Raw genomic sequence first — 16,826 nt, forward strand, 5'->3', positions numbered from 1 at the left:
CACTAAACTTGAACTAGTAAGCCCCTCTGTCTTTCAGAAAAGGAGGGAGATTTCAACAATGAGTACTGGAGGGGTTGGGGAGTTGTGGGCAAGTGGAAGAGAGGGAGGAACTCTCCTCCCTCCAGAAGGGCATTTCTGGAAGTCTCCAGTTGGTCCTGGACCTGGGCAGCTGCTCTAAGTCTGCCAGCCCCTCAGCTGTCACTCTGCTCCCAAAATAGCAGTGATTGGGGGAAGGGAGGGGAGATTGTTTATCAGGGATGGAGGGGGAGAAGGGGCATTATAGCTGTGTCTCCCTCCCTTCTGGATCTTTCTCTGCTCTTTGTGGTATGAATGCCTGAGTCCAGGACTGCCCCTGAGTAGGACGCTGGGGCATAGGTTAGTCAGCACTTCCAGGTGACTAATGACTATCCACTCTGGGGAGGAGAAAGGCCCTGAGTATCAATGACAGACTCCAGGGACACCTGACCCTGTGGCCAAATATGGTCCGGAGCTACTGGCAGGGGCGATAAAACCTCTTGGGTGGGGGAGGGAGGCAGATTAAGGCTTGGTGGCCAGGGGGTGGCTCACAAGGGAGCTCAGCCGAACAGCATCACAGGAGGACAGACCAGGAGCACCGTCCTCTGAGAAAGTGAGCCCGCGTGGAGAGTTCCTCAGACCGGGGAGGGAGAAGAGGGACTGAGAAGAACTTTCAAGGCTTGCAGTGAGAATTCAGGCCTCCGGCGTGGTGGCTTCACCCGCCCAGCTGGGAGGGAAGGAGAGGGAGGCACGGGGGCTCTAAGATTCCTTCAGCCATGCTATTCTGCAAGCAGGTGCTATCATGTCCTTCTGAGCAATGGATTTGGGGGTGATAGGCATGGGTCCTTTCCAGGCGGAACCCTCACCTTCCATCCCAGTAGAAGGAGGCCCTGGAGCTCCAGACCTCAGGCCAGGAGTCTGGAGTGGGGGACTGGCCAGACTGAGCTGCTCCTGTCCTGACAGATGGCAGAGGCAGAAGCAGCGCAGCTGAAGGAGGAAGGGAACCGGCATTTCCAGCTCCAGGACTATAAGGCTGCAACAAAGAGCTACAGCCAGGCCCTGAAGCTGACCAAGGACAAGGCCCTGCTGGCCACGCTCTATCGGAATCGGGCAGCCTGTGGCCTGAAAACGGTCTGGAGCGGGCAGGGCGGGAGGCTGAGGGCCAGCACTCAGAGGCAGGGGTGAAGGCAGCCCCCCATCTTGCTGGGTATCAGACCCTTAAGCCCCCTTGTCCCAGCCCTTTCTGCTGGAGCCCTCAGGGCAGAGAAGGGCACCTCCCACTGCTTTCCTGGGCCCACTGCCTGACCCACTCCTTTGGGAGACAGAAATTCCTCCAGTTGGGAATCAGCCTAATGGGAACTGGCATCACGCCAGGGGCTTTTTCCATGTTATTTCGCAGCATCTTACTAACAGTCCCGTGAGTCAGTTGCTGTTGTCATGCCCATATAGCAGATAAAACAAACTCAGGGCCCGGGGGGCTTAGTAACTCACCAAGATCTCCCAGGTCATTAGTAGCAGAGCCTGGATTCAAACCCAAGTTTGCCTAATGTCAGAGCTCATCTGCTCTCCCATGCCCAGCCGGGGGTCCGCCCTTGGTTCCCTGACAGCCAGCAGCTCCCCAGCAAACCCTGTCTGGTTGTCTCTGCGTTGGGCCTGCATTAACCCCGGCTGCTTCCCCTTCTCCATTTCTCAGGAAAGCTATGTTCAGGCGGCGTCAGATGCCTCGAGAGGTGAGTTCCCTTTCCCCAACCACTCCCCCATCCCCAACTCCAGCATCCCTGTTTTGTCTAAGAGGCTCTTTGTCAATTGAAGAAATGACAGATTGTGGAAACTCCATCCTAGGCATTGTAGGCGGGGCTTCGGATGTCCAGAGAAGGCATCCCTAAATGGCATTTTTGCAACTTGAATTATATATTAAATCATAGGTTGAGGGAAATTAAAAATTTTTTTCAAAAAAAAATTTTTAATATTTGGTTTTGAGAGAGAGAGTCAGAGCGTGAGTGGTGGAGGGGCAGAGAGAGAGGGAGACACAGAATCCAAAGCAGACTCCAGGCTCCGAGCCATCAGCACAGAGCCCGACGCAGGGCTTGAACTCCTGGACCGCGAGATCATGACCTGAGCTGAAGTTGGACGTTCAGCCGACTGAGCCACCCAGGCGTCTCTTAAATTTTTTTTTAATGTTTATTTATTTTTGAGAGAGAGAGAAAAAGAGAGAGAGAGAGAGAGAGAGAGAGAGAGGTGCAAACCAGGAGGGGCAGAGAGGGCAGACAGAATCTTAAGCAGGATCCAAGCTCTGAGCTGTCAGCACAGAGCCCGATGTGGGGCTCAAACCCACGAACTGTGTGATCATGACCTGAGCCAAAGTTGGATGCCTAACTGACTGAGCCACCCAGGTGCCCCTTGGGAGATTCTTTTATTAAAAGATGTTTCCAGAAATCCTCGTGTCTTGGTAATGACACACCCTCCGTTGTAAATTAGGGTATGCTCATCCTGGGGCTCCCCAGTGGTTCTGGGCATCAGCCCATTCCACTCTGTGGGATCAGGCTTCCTGAGAGGAGGAGGGAGGCAGTAGCCCATTGCACAGAGACTAGGGAGAGAAGAACATTAAAACAAAGCAGGGGCGCCTGGGTGGCGCAGTCGGTTAAGCGTCCGACTTCAGCCAGGTCACGATCTCGCGGTCTGTGAGTTCGAGCCCCGCGTCGGGCTCTGGGCTGATGGCTCAGAGCCTGGAGCCTGTTTCAGATTCTGTGTCTCCCTCTCTCTCTGCCCCTCCCCTGTTCATGCTCTGTCTCTGTCCCAAAAATAAATAAACGTTGAAAAAAAAAAATTTAAAAAAAAAAAAAAATAAAACAAAGCAAACCTTTAAATGTAACTAATTTCAACTTGCGCTTAAGTCAATGTTGACTTAAGTGCATTGTCAAAATGGGAAGTCTTTTCTTGGCTGCAAGTGTTGGGTTTTGATCTGGGCACCATTCTTTTAGGAGAAACAGAGACAGTGTGAAGTGAGCTCAGAAGGAAGGGAACCAGCTGGAGATGGGCCTGGAAATACACCCTGTGAAGAGCAGTTGAGGGACGTGGCAACATTTAGCCCAGAGAAAGCAATTCCCAGGTGGGATGGAGAGCTGCCTTCAAACACCTAAAAGGCTGTCACAAGGAAGAAGGATCGGATTTCATCTCAGGGTTTCCAGGGCTGAACTTAGGATAAGAGGGCAAAGTTACAGGGAGATATATTTCAGGTCTGAAGAGGGGAGGGCTTTCTTGATGGAGCTGCCTGGCTGCCTTGAGAAGGAGGGAGCTCCCCATTGCTGGAGGTATGCAAGTATCCATTGGATGCGTGCTTGGCTGGGATCATGATGTAGCAGAGACTGAAATATCAGGAGCTAGACGCGATGACCCTTAACCTCCCTTGAGACTATGATTCTTACTGCCTCCCTCACAAAGAGGGAGCCTGGGGCCAGATAGTCCACATGGGTGGATAATCTCCAATGAAGACACAGTGGCCCTGGAATTGGGGACAGTGGCAGGGGAGGGAGGAAGGCGATCTGCAGCCCAGGACCCTGAGGCCCCATCTCCCTCATTAGCTATTGACATCAACTCCTCGGACATCAAGGCTCTCTATCGGCGGTGCCAGGCGCTGGAGCATCTGGGGAAGTTGGACCAGGCCTTCAAGGACGTGCAGCGCTGTGCCACCCTCGAGCCACGGAACCAAAACTTCCAGGAGACACTGAGGAGGCTCAACACCAGTATCCAGGAGAAGGTGAGCCGGACCCCTACCCACAAGCCTTGGCTGCCTCCCCCCACTCCTAGTGGATGAGTTAGGGAAGCAGGACACCAGAGCAGGTCTAACCCTACCTCCACACTCTTGGGTGGAGTGAATGCATGGCACAGGCAGGTGCCAGAGAACAGCCGAGCAGAGGCACCCATCTTTGAGTGATCGGAGATGCTTGTTCCAGGAGACAAGCCAGCCAGGACTAGAACACGGGTCTTTTAAATTCCAGATGGAGGCTTTAAAAAGAAATTGTAACTTAGTATGTATGCGACATGATCTTCTCTTTCTAGGAGGACAAAAGCAGTACTGAGGGTAAGGTACTGCTGGATGATAGAGCCAGTAGGGAAATCTTTTCTAGGAAAACGAAGTGGGATGGAGGAGAACTAGGATCAGAGATGAGAAATTCTACACCCTAGTCCTGGCTTAGTTGCCAATTTTCTAAGGGATCCCTTGGGGTGTCAGTTCCTCCTCTGTAAGAGCAGGAGAGTAACTGATCACTAAGCTCCTTGCTCCAAGACTCAACGACTCCTCTGTGTCTGGGGCAGCCCCATGGTGGGACCACAGTACACTTCCAGAGTGCAGACTCAGGGGCTGAGTAAACACAAAACTGAGGAGTGACCAGAGAGGGGGTGACAAATGAGAGACCCACTGGGAGGAAATGAGCCCCGATGGAAATAGGCAGGACTGTGGAGGAGCAAAGCAAAGTGGTGGGAGGTACGGAAGGAGCTGGCAAATGGTGGGAGTGGGGCAGTGGGGTGGTGGGTGATCAGTTAGGTCATTTTATGGTAGATTCAGAGCACTGGGGTTAGGGGTGGGGGTGTGAGGGATGAGACAGCCAAGCATAATGGTTAAAAAAAATTTTTTTAATGTTTATTTTTTTGAGGGAGAGAGACAGAGCATGATCAGGGGAGAGGCAGAGAGAGAGAGAGAGAGAGAGAGAGAGAGAGAGGCAGAATCTGAAGCAGTCTCCAGGCTCTGAGCTGTCAGCACAGAGTCTGATGTGGGGCTTGAACCCACAAACCACGAGATCATGACCTGAGCTGAAGTCGGCTGCTTAACTGACAGAGCCACCCAGGTGCCCCCAAATGTAGTGGTTTTAAATTGAGTGAAGAGGTGCTTGAAAACTGCTTCAGGTTTCTGATCTTAGAAATCGAGTTCTATTTTAGCCCATTTTTAAAGTATGTGATAGCTAATTATTTACTAGACTGCAAAATTTGGGTGATGATCCAAGCCCTCCAAGTTAGCATAGCAAACTTAACTAGACTGTAAGCTTTGTGGAGTGAGGACTTGATTTTGTTCACCATTCTATCCCCAGCATCTGCAACAGTATCTGGCATGTAGTAGTTATTCAGTAAGGTTTGTTGAATGAAGGAATGAATGAATGAATGAATGAAAGAAAAAGAAAGAAAGAAAGAGAAAAAGGAAGAAAGAAAGAAAAAGAAAGAAAGAAAGAGAAAAAGGAAGAAAGAAAGAAAGAAAGAAAGAAAGAAAAAGAAAGAAAGAAAGAAAGAAAGAAAGAAAGAAAGATAGTGTAGGGGCCCAGAGTAGATACCGTAATATTTACTGAGCCGCCTGGAACGTGGACCCCTGCCTACCTCCTTCCCCACTCCCTCCTTTCTCCTCAGCTTCGTGTGCAGTTCTCCACAGACTCAAGGGTACAGAAAATGTTCGAGATCCTCCTGGATGAAAACAGTGAAGCGGACAAGCTGGAGAAGGTGAGTGCGGGACAACAAGCCGGCCACCAGAGGGCGCACTCGGGACCCCTCCCCCCTCCCCCCCTCCCCCCCCTCCCCCCCCTCCCCCCCCCTCCTCCCCCGCCTCGGCCGATCTTCCGCTGCTGGCCCCACCGGATCTCAAGACAGTAACGCCTTGACCGGTCAGTCGCAGAGGAAGAGGAGGGCGTCTCCTTGAAGAACGTGGACACAAACGGGCCAAAGGTTAAGCACTTTAGAAAGCACCTGGCTATAAGGGCCAGGACTAGGGTGAGACCAATGAGGGCAGGGTTGGAGTTTTAAATTTTTGAGATTTTGTTCACTATGATTTTTTTTTTTTGCATTGCATTGCATTGATTTTGATATTTTAAAATATTGCATTAGATGTTACTCACCTTGATTGCCGAGGTTTTCGGTGTCCCTGTAAATGGTGCACCCAAGGCAAGTGCCTCACTTGCCATACCCAGGTTTCCACCCTGAGAGCTGTTGAAAACAACATGTTAAAATAATGTTCTAGTCCATTATAAAATATTGTAAAAGGTCATCCTGAAATATGAGAATAGTTGCTCGTAATACCATCCTCTTAGCCAAATTTGTTGCCTTTTTTTTTTTTTTTAATGTTCCCTTCTGGTTTTTCTTCAGGGGGAAAAAATTGAACATCTGAATGGTTTTTGTTATTTGTTTATTTGAGAGAGAGAGAGCTGAGTGTGAGTGGGGGAGAGGGGAAGAGACAGAGAAAATCTTTAAGCAGGCTCCATACCCAGCACAGGGTCCGAAGCGGGACTCAATCCCACGACCCTGGGATCACGACCTCAGCTGAAATTAAGAGTCAGATAGATGCTCAATCAACTGAGCCACCCAGGTGCCCCTGAATATTTTATAGTTATAAGAATTGGGCAGACAATGCGTGGAGAATTTTTGTTAGTTTTATGATCAATAAGTCCATGTAACATGCAAATACCTTTTATAACAAACTGATGTGAGGACTTAATGAGTTGCTACAGATAAATGCACTTGGCGAGTAAATGCACTTGGCGAGTACACAGCCCTTGACTGGTAGAGTGTTAGTGGTCCTGATGGTACTTGCCCGGGAGTCTCTAATCAGCCTCATACCCAGCGTCCCACTCCCTCTCTCTTTGCTCACCTTCTCCTTCTCTCTCATGAGTTCTTCCCCTAACTCCAGGGTTTCAGGTTTTGCTGAGGCCTCCTCCCCTGATCTGGGGCCATTTAAGGTATATGTATCCTCCTCAAGGTTTTAGGGTGGGAGGACACTGGAGAACTTTCTAGCTCAACTGCCTAATTTTGCGGTCTGGGACCCAGAGAGGTACCATGACTTGCCCAAGGTCACACAGCTAGCATACAGCAGAATCAGTCCTCATACCCAGGACCCTAGAGACCCCTCTCCTCCGCTGTCTGCCCACCAACCACCACCTCCCTGAGAACGCCTGTAACTTCAGATTGCCCAGAACAGGTAAACAAGCAAACCCAAAATGCTGAAACCATATTCAAGGGAAAAATTTTAAAAGAAAACAATTCACTTCTCTTAAAAGGTAAACCGTGGCATATTCATAATTTTCAGGGTTTATTTGGGCAAAATTGATTCAAGTGGGGTAGCAGCAAAACAGGAAGTGGTTAGGAGCATTGTACCTACAGGAGCCAGGGGAAAGGCTTCTAGAAAGACATGGGTGGAAAGAAAGCAATGCAATTATTTGATTGGCTATAGCTTAAGCAGTTACATTATTTGGGAAAGCCTAGTTGGCTGTGATTGACTGTTCTTAAGTTTCGATTTCTTAACCTTGAGACATTACAGGCTTCCATTTGGGTTTGCTTACATTAGCTACTAGGGCATTAATGCCACTCAGTCTAATGGCCTTCTTGTTTAAATCATTTAAGACTTCAATACCTTGGTTTAGTACTTATCCGTAAGCATACATACACGGTTTTGTTTAATGTAAGTGCAATCAGAGTGAACCTACTTCCTAATGTTTTTTCCAAGTTGCTGGGTGATCTCGTTTATGGCTTTGTGGCTACAGTATATCTCATCAAGTTGGGCTGTATGTCAGTTACTTTGTTTCTTCTGTTGTGTCATGTTCCTAGGCTAGGTATCTGGGAGCAGGATTGTAGGGGAAGAACCCAGTATAAAGATGTTTTGGAAACCAAGTCCTTAACCAGCCCCTGCACTTGGCCCCTGCCTGGGGCCTTGGCAGCCAAACCTCCCCCCCCCCCCCCATCGTGTCCTCCCTCCTCAGGCTGCCAACAACCTCATCGTCCTGGGGCGTGAAGAAGCAGGGGCTGAGAGGATCTTCCAGAACAACGGAGTGGCCCTGCTGCTGCAGCTTGTGGACACCAAGAGGCCCGAGCTGGTGCTAGCGGCTGTGCGGACCCTGTCGGGCATGTGCAGTGGCCACCGAGCTAGGGTGAGGGCCTGGGTGTGGCACAGGTGGCTGCCAGCCAGAAGATCTGGAGGGCGACATGTGGACAGTTAGTGGGTGGCATAAATAGACCCAGATGCCAAGTGGAGAGTGTCCCCCCACCTCCCGCCATCCTCAATTGTATGGTCCCGGATCAACAGAGATTGATCCTCTGCATTTCCCTTTGAGCTGGAAATGCATTTATGCAAAGATAAGGCTAGTGAAAGTTTATGAGGAAGAGCTGAATGCAAAGGTTATGACAGTTTACATTGTATCGTCCTAAGTCTTCCAAAGCCCATGTATATTTTACGCGTAAAGCACATCTCAACCTAGACTCACCACATTGCAAGTGCTCAACGGCCCCATGTGGCAAAGTGGCTACTATATTGGACCGCCCAGGCTTAAACCTCTGGAAAGGGGCCTGGCTTGTGTCAAGAGCCTGCCTAGACCATGGGCGCCGTGAGGTGTGGCTGCCTGGGCTTAATTCCCTACTGCAGGGGCATGGTGGGGATGGGTGTCACCCACTTCCTAACCTGCATGGCAGCTGGAAGAGAGGGGCAGGCAGCTGACTCATTCTTGCTGGGGGTATAGGCCACAGTGATTCTCCATGCCGTCCGGATAGACAGAATCTGTAGCCTCATGGCCGTGGAGAACGAGGAGATGTCTCTGGCCGTCTGCAACCTGCTCCAGGCTGTCATCGACTCTCTGTCAGGAGAGGACAAACGAGAACATCAAGGGAAGGAGGAAGCGCTGGTCTTAGGTAGGAGGCATTCTTCAGGTTTTTTTCCACAGGGGTGGGGGCCAGGGAGAGTCGGTTGCCACCTTAGACGGGTCATTCCCTGTAGGTGGAGGTGGCCTGGTTTTATTTTTATATTTATTTTCTAATTAAAAGAGTGTTAGAGGCATAGGAGCATCATTTTCAATAACTGAAAGGTGGAAGCAACTCAAGTGTCCATGTGCGGGTGAATGGATAAATAAAATGTGGTACGTCCACATAACGGAATAGTATTCAGCCTTAAAAAGGAAGGAAATTCTGACATGTGCTACAACATGGATGAACCTTGAGGACGTTATGCTAGGTGAAATAAGCCAGTGACAAAAAGATAAGTACTGTTTGATTCCACTTATGTGAGGTATCTAGAGTAGCCCAAATCATGGAGACGGAGTGCCTGGGTGGCTCGGTTGGTTAAACTTCTGACTTGGGCTCAGGTCATGATCTTGCAGTTTGCAGTTTGCATTTTGATCTTGCAGTTTGAGCCCCACGTCCAGACAATGCCTCCCTGCCTGCCTCCCTCCCTGCCTGCTTCCCTCCCTGCCTCCCTTCTTGACTACCTCCCTCCCTGCCTCCCTGCTTCCCTCCCTCCCTGTCTGCCTCCCTGTCTGCCTCCCTGCCTGCCTTCTTCCCTCCCTTCCTTCCTGCCTGCCTCCCTCCCTGCCTGCCTGCCTGCCTCCCTCCCTGCCTGCCTGCCTGCCTTCCTCCCTCCCTGCCTGCCTCCCTCCCTGCCTGCCTCCCTCCCTGCCTCCCTGTCTCCCTGTCTCCCTGCCTCCCTCCTGCCTCCCTCCCTGCCTGCCTTGCTCCCTCCCTGCCTCCCTGCCTCCCTGCCTCCCTCCCTGCCTGCTTCCCTCCCTGCTTGCCTCCCTCCCTCCCTGCCTGCCTCCCCTCCCTTCATCCCTGCCTCCCTGCCTCCCTGTCTCCCTGCCTCCCTGCCTGCCTCCCTCCCTGCCTGCCTTCCTCCCTCCCTGCCTGCCTCCCTCCCTGCCTCCCTATCTCCCTGCCTCCCTGCCTCCCTCCCTGCCTGCTTCCCTCCCTGTTTGCCTCCCTCCCTCCCTGCCTCCCTGCCTCCCTCCCTGCCTCCCTGCCTCCCTGTCTCCTTGCCTCCCTGCCTGCCTCCCTCCCTGCCTGCCTCCCTCCCTGCCTCCCTTCTTGACTACCTCCTTCCCTGCCTCCCTGCTTCCCTCCCTCCCTGTCTGCCTCCCTGTCTGCCTCCCTGCCTGCCTTCTTCCCTCCCTTCCTTCCTGCCTGCCTCCCTCCCTGCCTGCCTGCCTGCCTCCCTCCCTGCCTGCCTCCCTCCCTGCCTGCCTCCCTCCCTGCCTCCCTGTCTCCCTGTCTCCCTGCCTCCCTGCCTCCCTCCTGCCTCCCTCCCTGCCTGCCTTCCTCCCTCCCTGCCTCCCTGCCTCCCTGCCTCCCTCCCTGCCTGCTTCCCTCCCTGCTTGCCTCCCTCCCTCCCTGCCTGCCTCCCCTCCCTGCGTCCCTGCCTCCCTGCCTCCCTGTCTCCCTGCCTCCCTGCCTGCCTCCCTCCCTGCCTGCCTTCCTCCCTCCCTGCCTCCCTGCCTCTCTGCCTCCCTATCTCCCTACCTCCCTGCCTCCCTTCCTGCCTGCTTCCCTCCCTGTTTGCCTCCCTCCCTCCCTGCCTGCCTCCCTCCCTGCCTGCCTCCCTCCCTGCCTCCCTGCCTCCCTGTCTCCTTGCCTCCCTGCCTGCCTCCCTCCCTGCCTGCCTCCCTCCCTGCCTCCCTCCCTGCCTGCCTCCCTCCCTGCCTGCCTCCCTGCCTCCCTGCCTCCCTCCTGCCTCCCTCCCTGCCTGCCTTCCTCCCTCCCTGCCTCCCTGTCTCCCTGCCTCCCTGCCTGCCTCCCTCCCTGCCTGCCTCCCTCCCTGCCTGCCTTCCTCCCTCCCTGCCTCCCTGTCTCCCTGCCTCCCTGCCTCCCTGCCTGCCTCACTGCCTTCCTACCTCCCTGCCTCCCTGCCTGCCTCCCTCCCTGCCAGCCTTCCTCCCTCTCTGCCTCCCTGCCTCCTTGCCTCCCTCCCTGCCTGCCTGCCTCCCTCCCTGCCTGCCTTCCTCCCTGCCTCCCTCCCTCCCTGCCTGCCTTCCTGCCTGTTTGGGATCCAACCTAGAATGAGGACAAAAATCCCTAAGATGCAGGGAAGTCAGACAGGGCAAAAGCAAGAAAAAGCATTTATCTTTTAATCCCCCAGCAGGTGGGGAAGACCTGGCATCCCTTCTGAGGCTTGAATGCAGGCTCCCAGCATGCCTGAATCTACAGGGAGTAAGATGTCTGTAAGAAGTATAAATTTCTTGTCTGGAAAGCATTTTGTTAAATCAGTTTATAAAGAGCTACATGAAGTGTCCCTGGCTCTCTGCCAGTCATGCCTTGGAATAAAGAACTTTCTAAGAACCAGAGCTATTCAAGGATGGCATGGGCTGTTATAAAAGTCAGTGTGCGCAGTGGCTGGATGGCCACTGGGGGGTAATGTTTAGGGATTTGTCTCCTTTTTGGGGGGTGAGATGGGCAATTCTATACTCTCCTGGGAAATTCCAACATCCGGGATTCAGGGGATTCCATATTTCCAGAGTCCTTCTAGAAGCCTCTGCCGTTCTTGGTCCTATAGACCTGAGATTCCCTACTCTCTATTTACCCCATCCTCTCCTTCCTTAGATACCAAGAAGGACCTAAAGCAGATAACCAACCACCTGCTTGACATGCTGGTCAGTAAGAAGGTGTCTGGCCAGGGCAGGGACCAGGCCATGAACCTGCTCAATAAGAACGTCCCCAGGAAGGACCTCGCCATTCACGACAACTCACGCACCCTCTATGTGGTGGATAACGGTGAGGAGGTGGGAGGGTCTGGGGCTCACTCCAGCCTTTCACGTGGGCACCAGAGTACCTGGCACTGAGCAGACGGCAGAAGAGGTGTGGCCCTTGTCTGGGAGAAGTCTTCAGTCCCAACTGAAAAGCCAGGAAAAGGCATTAGCAGTTAGAACCCACCAGCAGGCTGGTGGGGATACCGATCAAGACTGGGCTCTTAATTTGGGGCCTGAACACACCCGAAAACAGCTGGGCAGAGTTACCTGACAAGCGGGGGCAATGCCAAAAGCAAACAGGACCCCACCAACCATAGGATAACGTTCCTGAAGCCCTTGGTTGGCAAAATACTTCATAGGCCTTCTGGAAGGGAGAATTGGCATCTACTGTCCCATATATAGGTTCTAGCAGATGGCCATTATATGTGTCAGCTCCCGGGCGGGGGGGTTACCCTTCTCCCAAGTCAACTTTAATTGTTCAGGAATCACACCATGGCTTTATCATCTACTGTGACGAACTCCCACAGGTTGGATGACATATAGACCATCCTTTGATCTACAAGGTTCAAATTAGCTTTCACCGGCTTGTCATGTATCCTCTTGTGATATTGTGCTTCCCTGTTTGGTTTGCACAGATCTCAGCAAAGTGCACTTTAACAAATGACTCTAGTGCTTAAACCTTCTCCCTCAACACTTCCCCTCCCCTTCCCAGTTCTGGTCTTTTCTGCATCCATTACAAAGGGTGAACAGCAGACCTCTTTCTCTCAGCGAGAGGACCTGCGTCCAACCACAAGCTAATGGGTAGGGCAGGTGGGAAGCAATATTTGTTATTCCAGGCACCAAAATAAGTAGCTCTTGGGTAAACAGAACATGGATGTACAAATCCTGTCACACTAGTGAAAAGATGCCTTGTTGAGGTTGTGTGTTGTACAAGCTGGTCTGGGAGACTTGCCTTGGGAACCATCAGGACATCCAGCCGAAAGTGAGCGTTTGGGTTCAGGGAAGGGCAATGATGGATGAGGAAGAGGTCCAGAGTGTCCTAGAGGAAGAGGAATGAGATGCTCAAAGCATGTGTGGGAATGGAAGGGAAGCATGGGGGATGGGCATTGGGGAGGTGGTGGGAAGTGAAGCCGGTGCATTCAGTGGCTCTCTTTGAGAGCCGGGCTGGGAGTTTGGGTTGGTTCATCAACTGCTTCCCATGACTCCCCAGCCCTGCCGGTGCTTTTGTGCAGGTGGTAAAGTATGCAGGGCAGAAAACATACTGCTGACATTTTTTTTAAGTTTATTTATTTTGAGAGAGAACGTGCATGCATGCACACACAGGGCAGAGAGAGAGAGAGAGAGAGAGAGAGAGTCCAAGCAGGCTCCACGCTCAGCACAGAGCCCAATCTGAGGCCTGATCTCACAACAGTGAGATCATGACCTGAGCTGAAATCCAGAGCCAGATGCTTAACCAACTGAGCCACCCAGGTGCCCTTGAGCACTTTTAATTCCCTCCTAACATCCAGAGTTTCACGCCTCCCAGCATCTACCTCTTCCCCCTTATCTGCACCAGCTAAGGTCTGACGAACTCCTAGCCACTCCTAAAACCTGGCTCCAAAGTCAAGCTCTCAGTTATCCCAGAGGCAGCATAACATAACTGTTAATATCGTGGGCGTTGAAATCAGACGTTGCTGGGAGAGCACCGTTACAATGTCACTTGCCAGCTGCAAGTTGCTTTTGGGCAACTTAGTTGACTTCTTCATGCCCTGGTTTTCTGCTCTGAAAAATGGGAATTATGATTTCTAACCAGTAGTTTTTTGTTAGGATTAAACGGGGTAATGTGTATGAAGCTCTCGGCATATAGCAAGTGCTCAAAATAATTTACAACTCTTTGTTGGAGCAAATCACCCCATCTGCAGTGTTAACCACTCTGTCTTTATCACACCTGCTGTCCTCATTACACCTTACTATAATCTTTATGTGACTGTTCCTTATTGCGTTTTGAACTTTTTGAGAAGAGGATTGTGTCCTTTATTTCAGTATTCAGTGCCTAAAAATTGTCCGTTGATTTATCCACTTATTCATTCATTTATTCAACAAATACGCAATGATCGAATTAACCTGATGGGTAATAGGAAGTCACTGAAGATTCTTCCACAGAAGAGAGAAGAGATAGCGATCATAAATAGCGAATGTAGCAATTACTAAATAAATAAAATGATGTGTCTGGATTGGCCCCAAATGGTTACCATACATCACCTCACTGAGTCCTCAAACTCTCTGTGGTAGGTAGCAGTGTTCCCATTTTACAGAAACTGAGACCTGGGGAAGAGAGAATATCAAATAGTATTTGAGGAAGGCTATACCATCGAATGTTAACACTGGTACTCAGTCCTCTGAGATCAACTACCACAGTGGGAGGTGGATTGCTTACCTAGGGGCAGAGTTAGGTGTAGAGCCCGGGCCTCTTGGCCCCATTTCAGTGCCCTTCACTCTGGATAAGCCATGTGCTGTGTAAAGGCAGGCTGGAGAGAAGCTGGCGTTAAGACAACCGAATGAGAGGGTGTGTTTGTGAGGAGAGACCCAGCAGGAAGCTGACACTTGCCATCATCTGCCCTGCAGGCCTGAGGAAGATCTTGAAGGTGGTGGGGCAGGTTCCAGATCTGCCATCCTGCCTGCCTCTGACTGACAACACCCGCATGCTGGCCTCTATCCTCATCAACAAGCTCTACGATGACCTGCGCTGTGACCCAGAGCGTGATCACTTCCGCAAGATCTGTGAGGAGTACATCACGTGAGTCTCCTGGACGCCCCGCGGGGTCAGGCTCTGTATTAGTTATCAATGGCTGTGTAACAAATCACCCCAACACGGAGCAGCTTAAAATAACATCAACTGTTTATTATCTTACAGTTTGACAGCAGTTTGGGAGTGGGTAGGCTGGGTGGGTCTGGCTGTGGGGCTCTCACAAACTTACAGTCACATGTCCTGGGCTGCAGTCATCTGAAGGCTTGACTGAGGCTGGAAGATCTGCTTCCAAGGTGGTGCACTCATATGGATGGCATGTTGGTGCCGCTTGTTGGCGGGAGGCCTCGGTTCCTCCCCGTGTGGACCTCCCTGTGTCATTACCACGTGGTAGCTGGTTTCCCCTAGAGTGAGTGATTCTAGAGGCCGAAGCGGCGATGTCTTCTATCACCTAGCTTCAGAAGTCACACACGATCACTTCCACCACATTCTATGCATGAGAAGCAAGTCATTAAGGATGGTCTACATTTAAGAGGGGGGGAATTTGGCTCTACCTTTTGCACAGAAGAGTGTCAAATATTTTGGGGCTTATTTTAAACCTACCACAAGCTCCTGTGGTTGAAGGAACAAATGTCCGCTCATCAAGGAGGGAGCGAGACTGGGCTCTGTCAGGTTTAAGCGCCGTGTGGCCTTGCAGAGACTAGACAGGAGCCTGGGACTCTCAACAGTGGAATTCCGGGTCTCCCCACTGTCACTCAACCATCATTGTGACTCAGATGCTCTCTCTGCGTCTCCGTTTTTTTTTTTTCTGTGTGCCCTCTCCCATTCCCTCCCACTGCTACGCGGTCTTTTAACCCTTTATTCCAATGATCCTCAGACTTGTAGATTATTCAGATTTCTGGGACCCTACTTGACTCAGTAGTCTGGGATGTGGCTCAGGAAGTTACATGTTTAAAAAGTATCCCAGGTGAGCCTTGGGAGAGCGGAGCCACTCTGCTTTTCCTTTCTCCCCTCCCGGGGTTGGCACAGTTCTCCTCTAAAGGGCTGGAGGAAATATTTTATATTTGCTGGGATGTGCAGCCCTCTAGTGTATACTTAAAAAAAAAAAAAACCCTTTAAACCACGAAAACCATGCTCAGCCTCCCGGACTTGGCCAAGCAGCCGAGGTTTGCCAGCTCCTGCTCAATCCTGTCGCTTCACCTGACCCCCAAATGTTTCCCTGAAAGCTCTTCAGGGCTTCTCTGGTCTTTCTCTACCTCAGCTTCAGCTTTGGCAGCTAACTTCTTGAGTCTCTCATGAGGTCCCAAATTGAGTTCCAGTAACTGTCACCCAGCCAGACCTTGTGAGGGCAGAGGATTTTGAAGGAGGGCCCCTCCCAGCCAGAGGCCTGTGGAATGTTGCCTCTGCACAGGCCTGCCCCTGGACCAGCCACCAGCCCCTGGACCAGTCATGGAGGTTGAGTGAGTCTCTGAGGCGCCTGAAGAGACCTCCCCTCGCCCCCCAGCACAAAGGGTGTAATCCCTACCCTGCTCTGTCAGGGGCCGGGGTGAGTGGAACCAGCACAGAGGGCAGACCTGACTGATTGTGAAAGGCTCTGGCTTCCCTGGCGCTGAGTGGAGACAGGAGGTACAGGATGCAGAATGTCAGAACCGGAGGGGCTCTCGGAGCTTCCAAAGCTGCCTTCTCTCCGACAGGGACTTGCTCAGGTCATCCAGCCTCGCAGAGGCAGATGTGGGACCAGAGCCCGGGTCTCCAACTCCTGCTTGATCTGAGGTTCTCCTGCCTAGTCCGGGTCGCCCTCTTTCTTTCATTTGTAACAGCTGCATTTCCACTGTGCCCGTCTGCCCTGATCCCTCCCATCAAACCAACCGTAGCAGATCACCAAAAGATCAGAGGACTTGTCATGAGTGACATCCCCATGCGGAGATTCTCCCACAGGGTAGATGGTCGTAGATTCCAAAAGCAAGGCAGAAGCCTCACCCACTGGGGGAAGGGACCGGGACCAGATGGGGGAGTCACCACCTCTGGCTACTGCGTGACTTGGTCACATCGCAGAGTGATGCAGCATGCCGGCCTCCACGGTAGGGCCTTTTGTGTTGTTGTGGCTGCTGTTCTGTCCCACTAGACGGCCCAGCTGCTGGGAAGCCTGTTGACTGACAGCTGTCACCCGCAACCTTTCCTGGGGACTTGCCTCAGCTGCGGACAGCCGCGTCACCCTTCCCAGGGTGGCCAGCATCCAATGACTTGTCCCTCCCCCCCCCCAACTAGAAACAGCCTGGGTGTGTGTCCCAGCTGTAGCACTCATTACAGGCGGAGGCTGTCTGGTGACTGAGTCGCAACCTAGTGTGTCCCAATGCTCAGTCTTGCTTCCTTCCCTTCTCCCCCATGAGCTGATCCCAAGAACTCCCCCTAATAAACTTCTCACATGTCAATCCCCATCCCTCTGAGTGTGCTTCTTGGGGGACACAGCCCATGTCACATCTGTTATATCACTTGTCCTCATCATAACTCTGATAAGTAGTAAGACGACTACTGTCCGTTTATGGGTCAGGAAGCTGAGCTTCCGTGGATTGCCCAAGGTCACCTGGCACACGAGTGGTGGATCCGGGTTGTGA

At 52.1% G+C, this 16,826-nt stretch overlaps 1 protein-coding gene across 1 annotated transcript in view; it reads left to right on the top strand.

Annotated features, from left to right (window-relative positions):
• Positions 1-590: 590 nt before the first annotated feature.
• Positions 591-16,826, top strand: part of UNC45B (unc-45 myosin chaperone B) — a 35,361-nt gene continuing 19,125 nt past the window's right edge. Inside the window, exons 1-9 of the mRNA XM_047832968.1 lie at positions 591-628; positions 979-1,146; positions 1,709-1,745; positions 3,597-3,772; positions 5,410-5,499; positions 7,746-7,913; positions 8,499-8,667; positions 11,341-11,511; positions 14,091-14,262. Coding sequence (XP_047688924.1) covers positions 979-1,146; positions 1,709-1,745; positions 3,597-3,772; positions 5,410-5,499; positions 7,746-7,913; positions 8,499-8,667; positions 11,341-11,511; positions 14,091-14,262 — 1,151 coding nt within the window. The 5' untranslated portion in view covers positions 591-628. The remainder of the gene's footprint in view (positions 629-978; positions 1,147-1,708; positions 1,746-3,596; positions 3,773-5,409; positions 5,500-7,745; positions 7,914-8,498; positions 8,668-11,340; positions 11,512-14,090; positions 14,263-16,826) is intronic.

The sequence above is a fragment of the Prionailurus viverrinus genome, chromosome E1 (assembly GCF_022837055.1).
Source record: "Prionailurus viverrinus isolate Anna chromosome E1, UM_Priviv_1.0, whole genome shotgun sequence".
Lineage (NCBI taxonomy): Eukaryota > Metazoa > Chordata > Mammalia > Carnivora > Felidae > Prionailurus > Prionailurus viverrinus.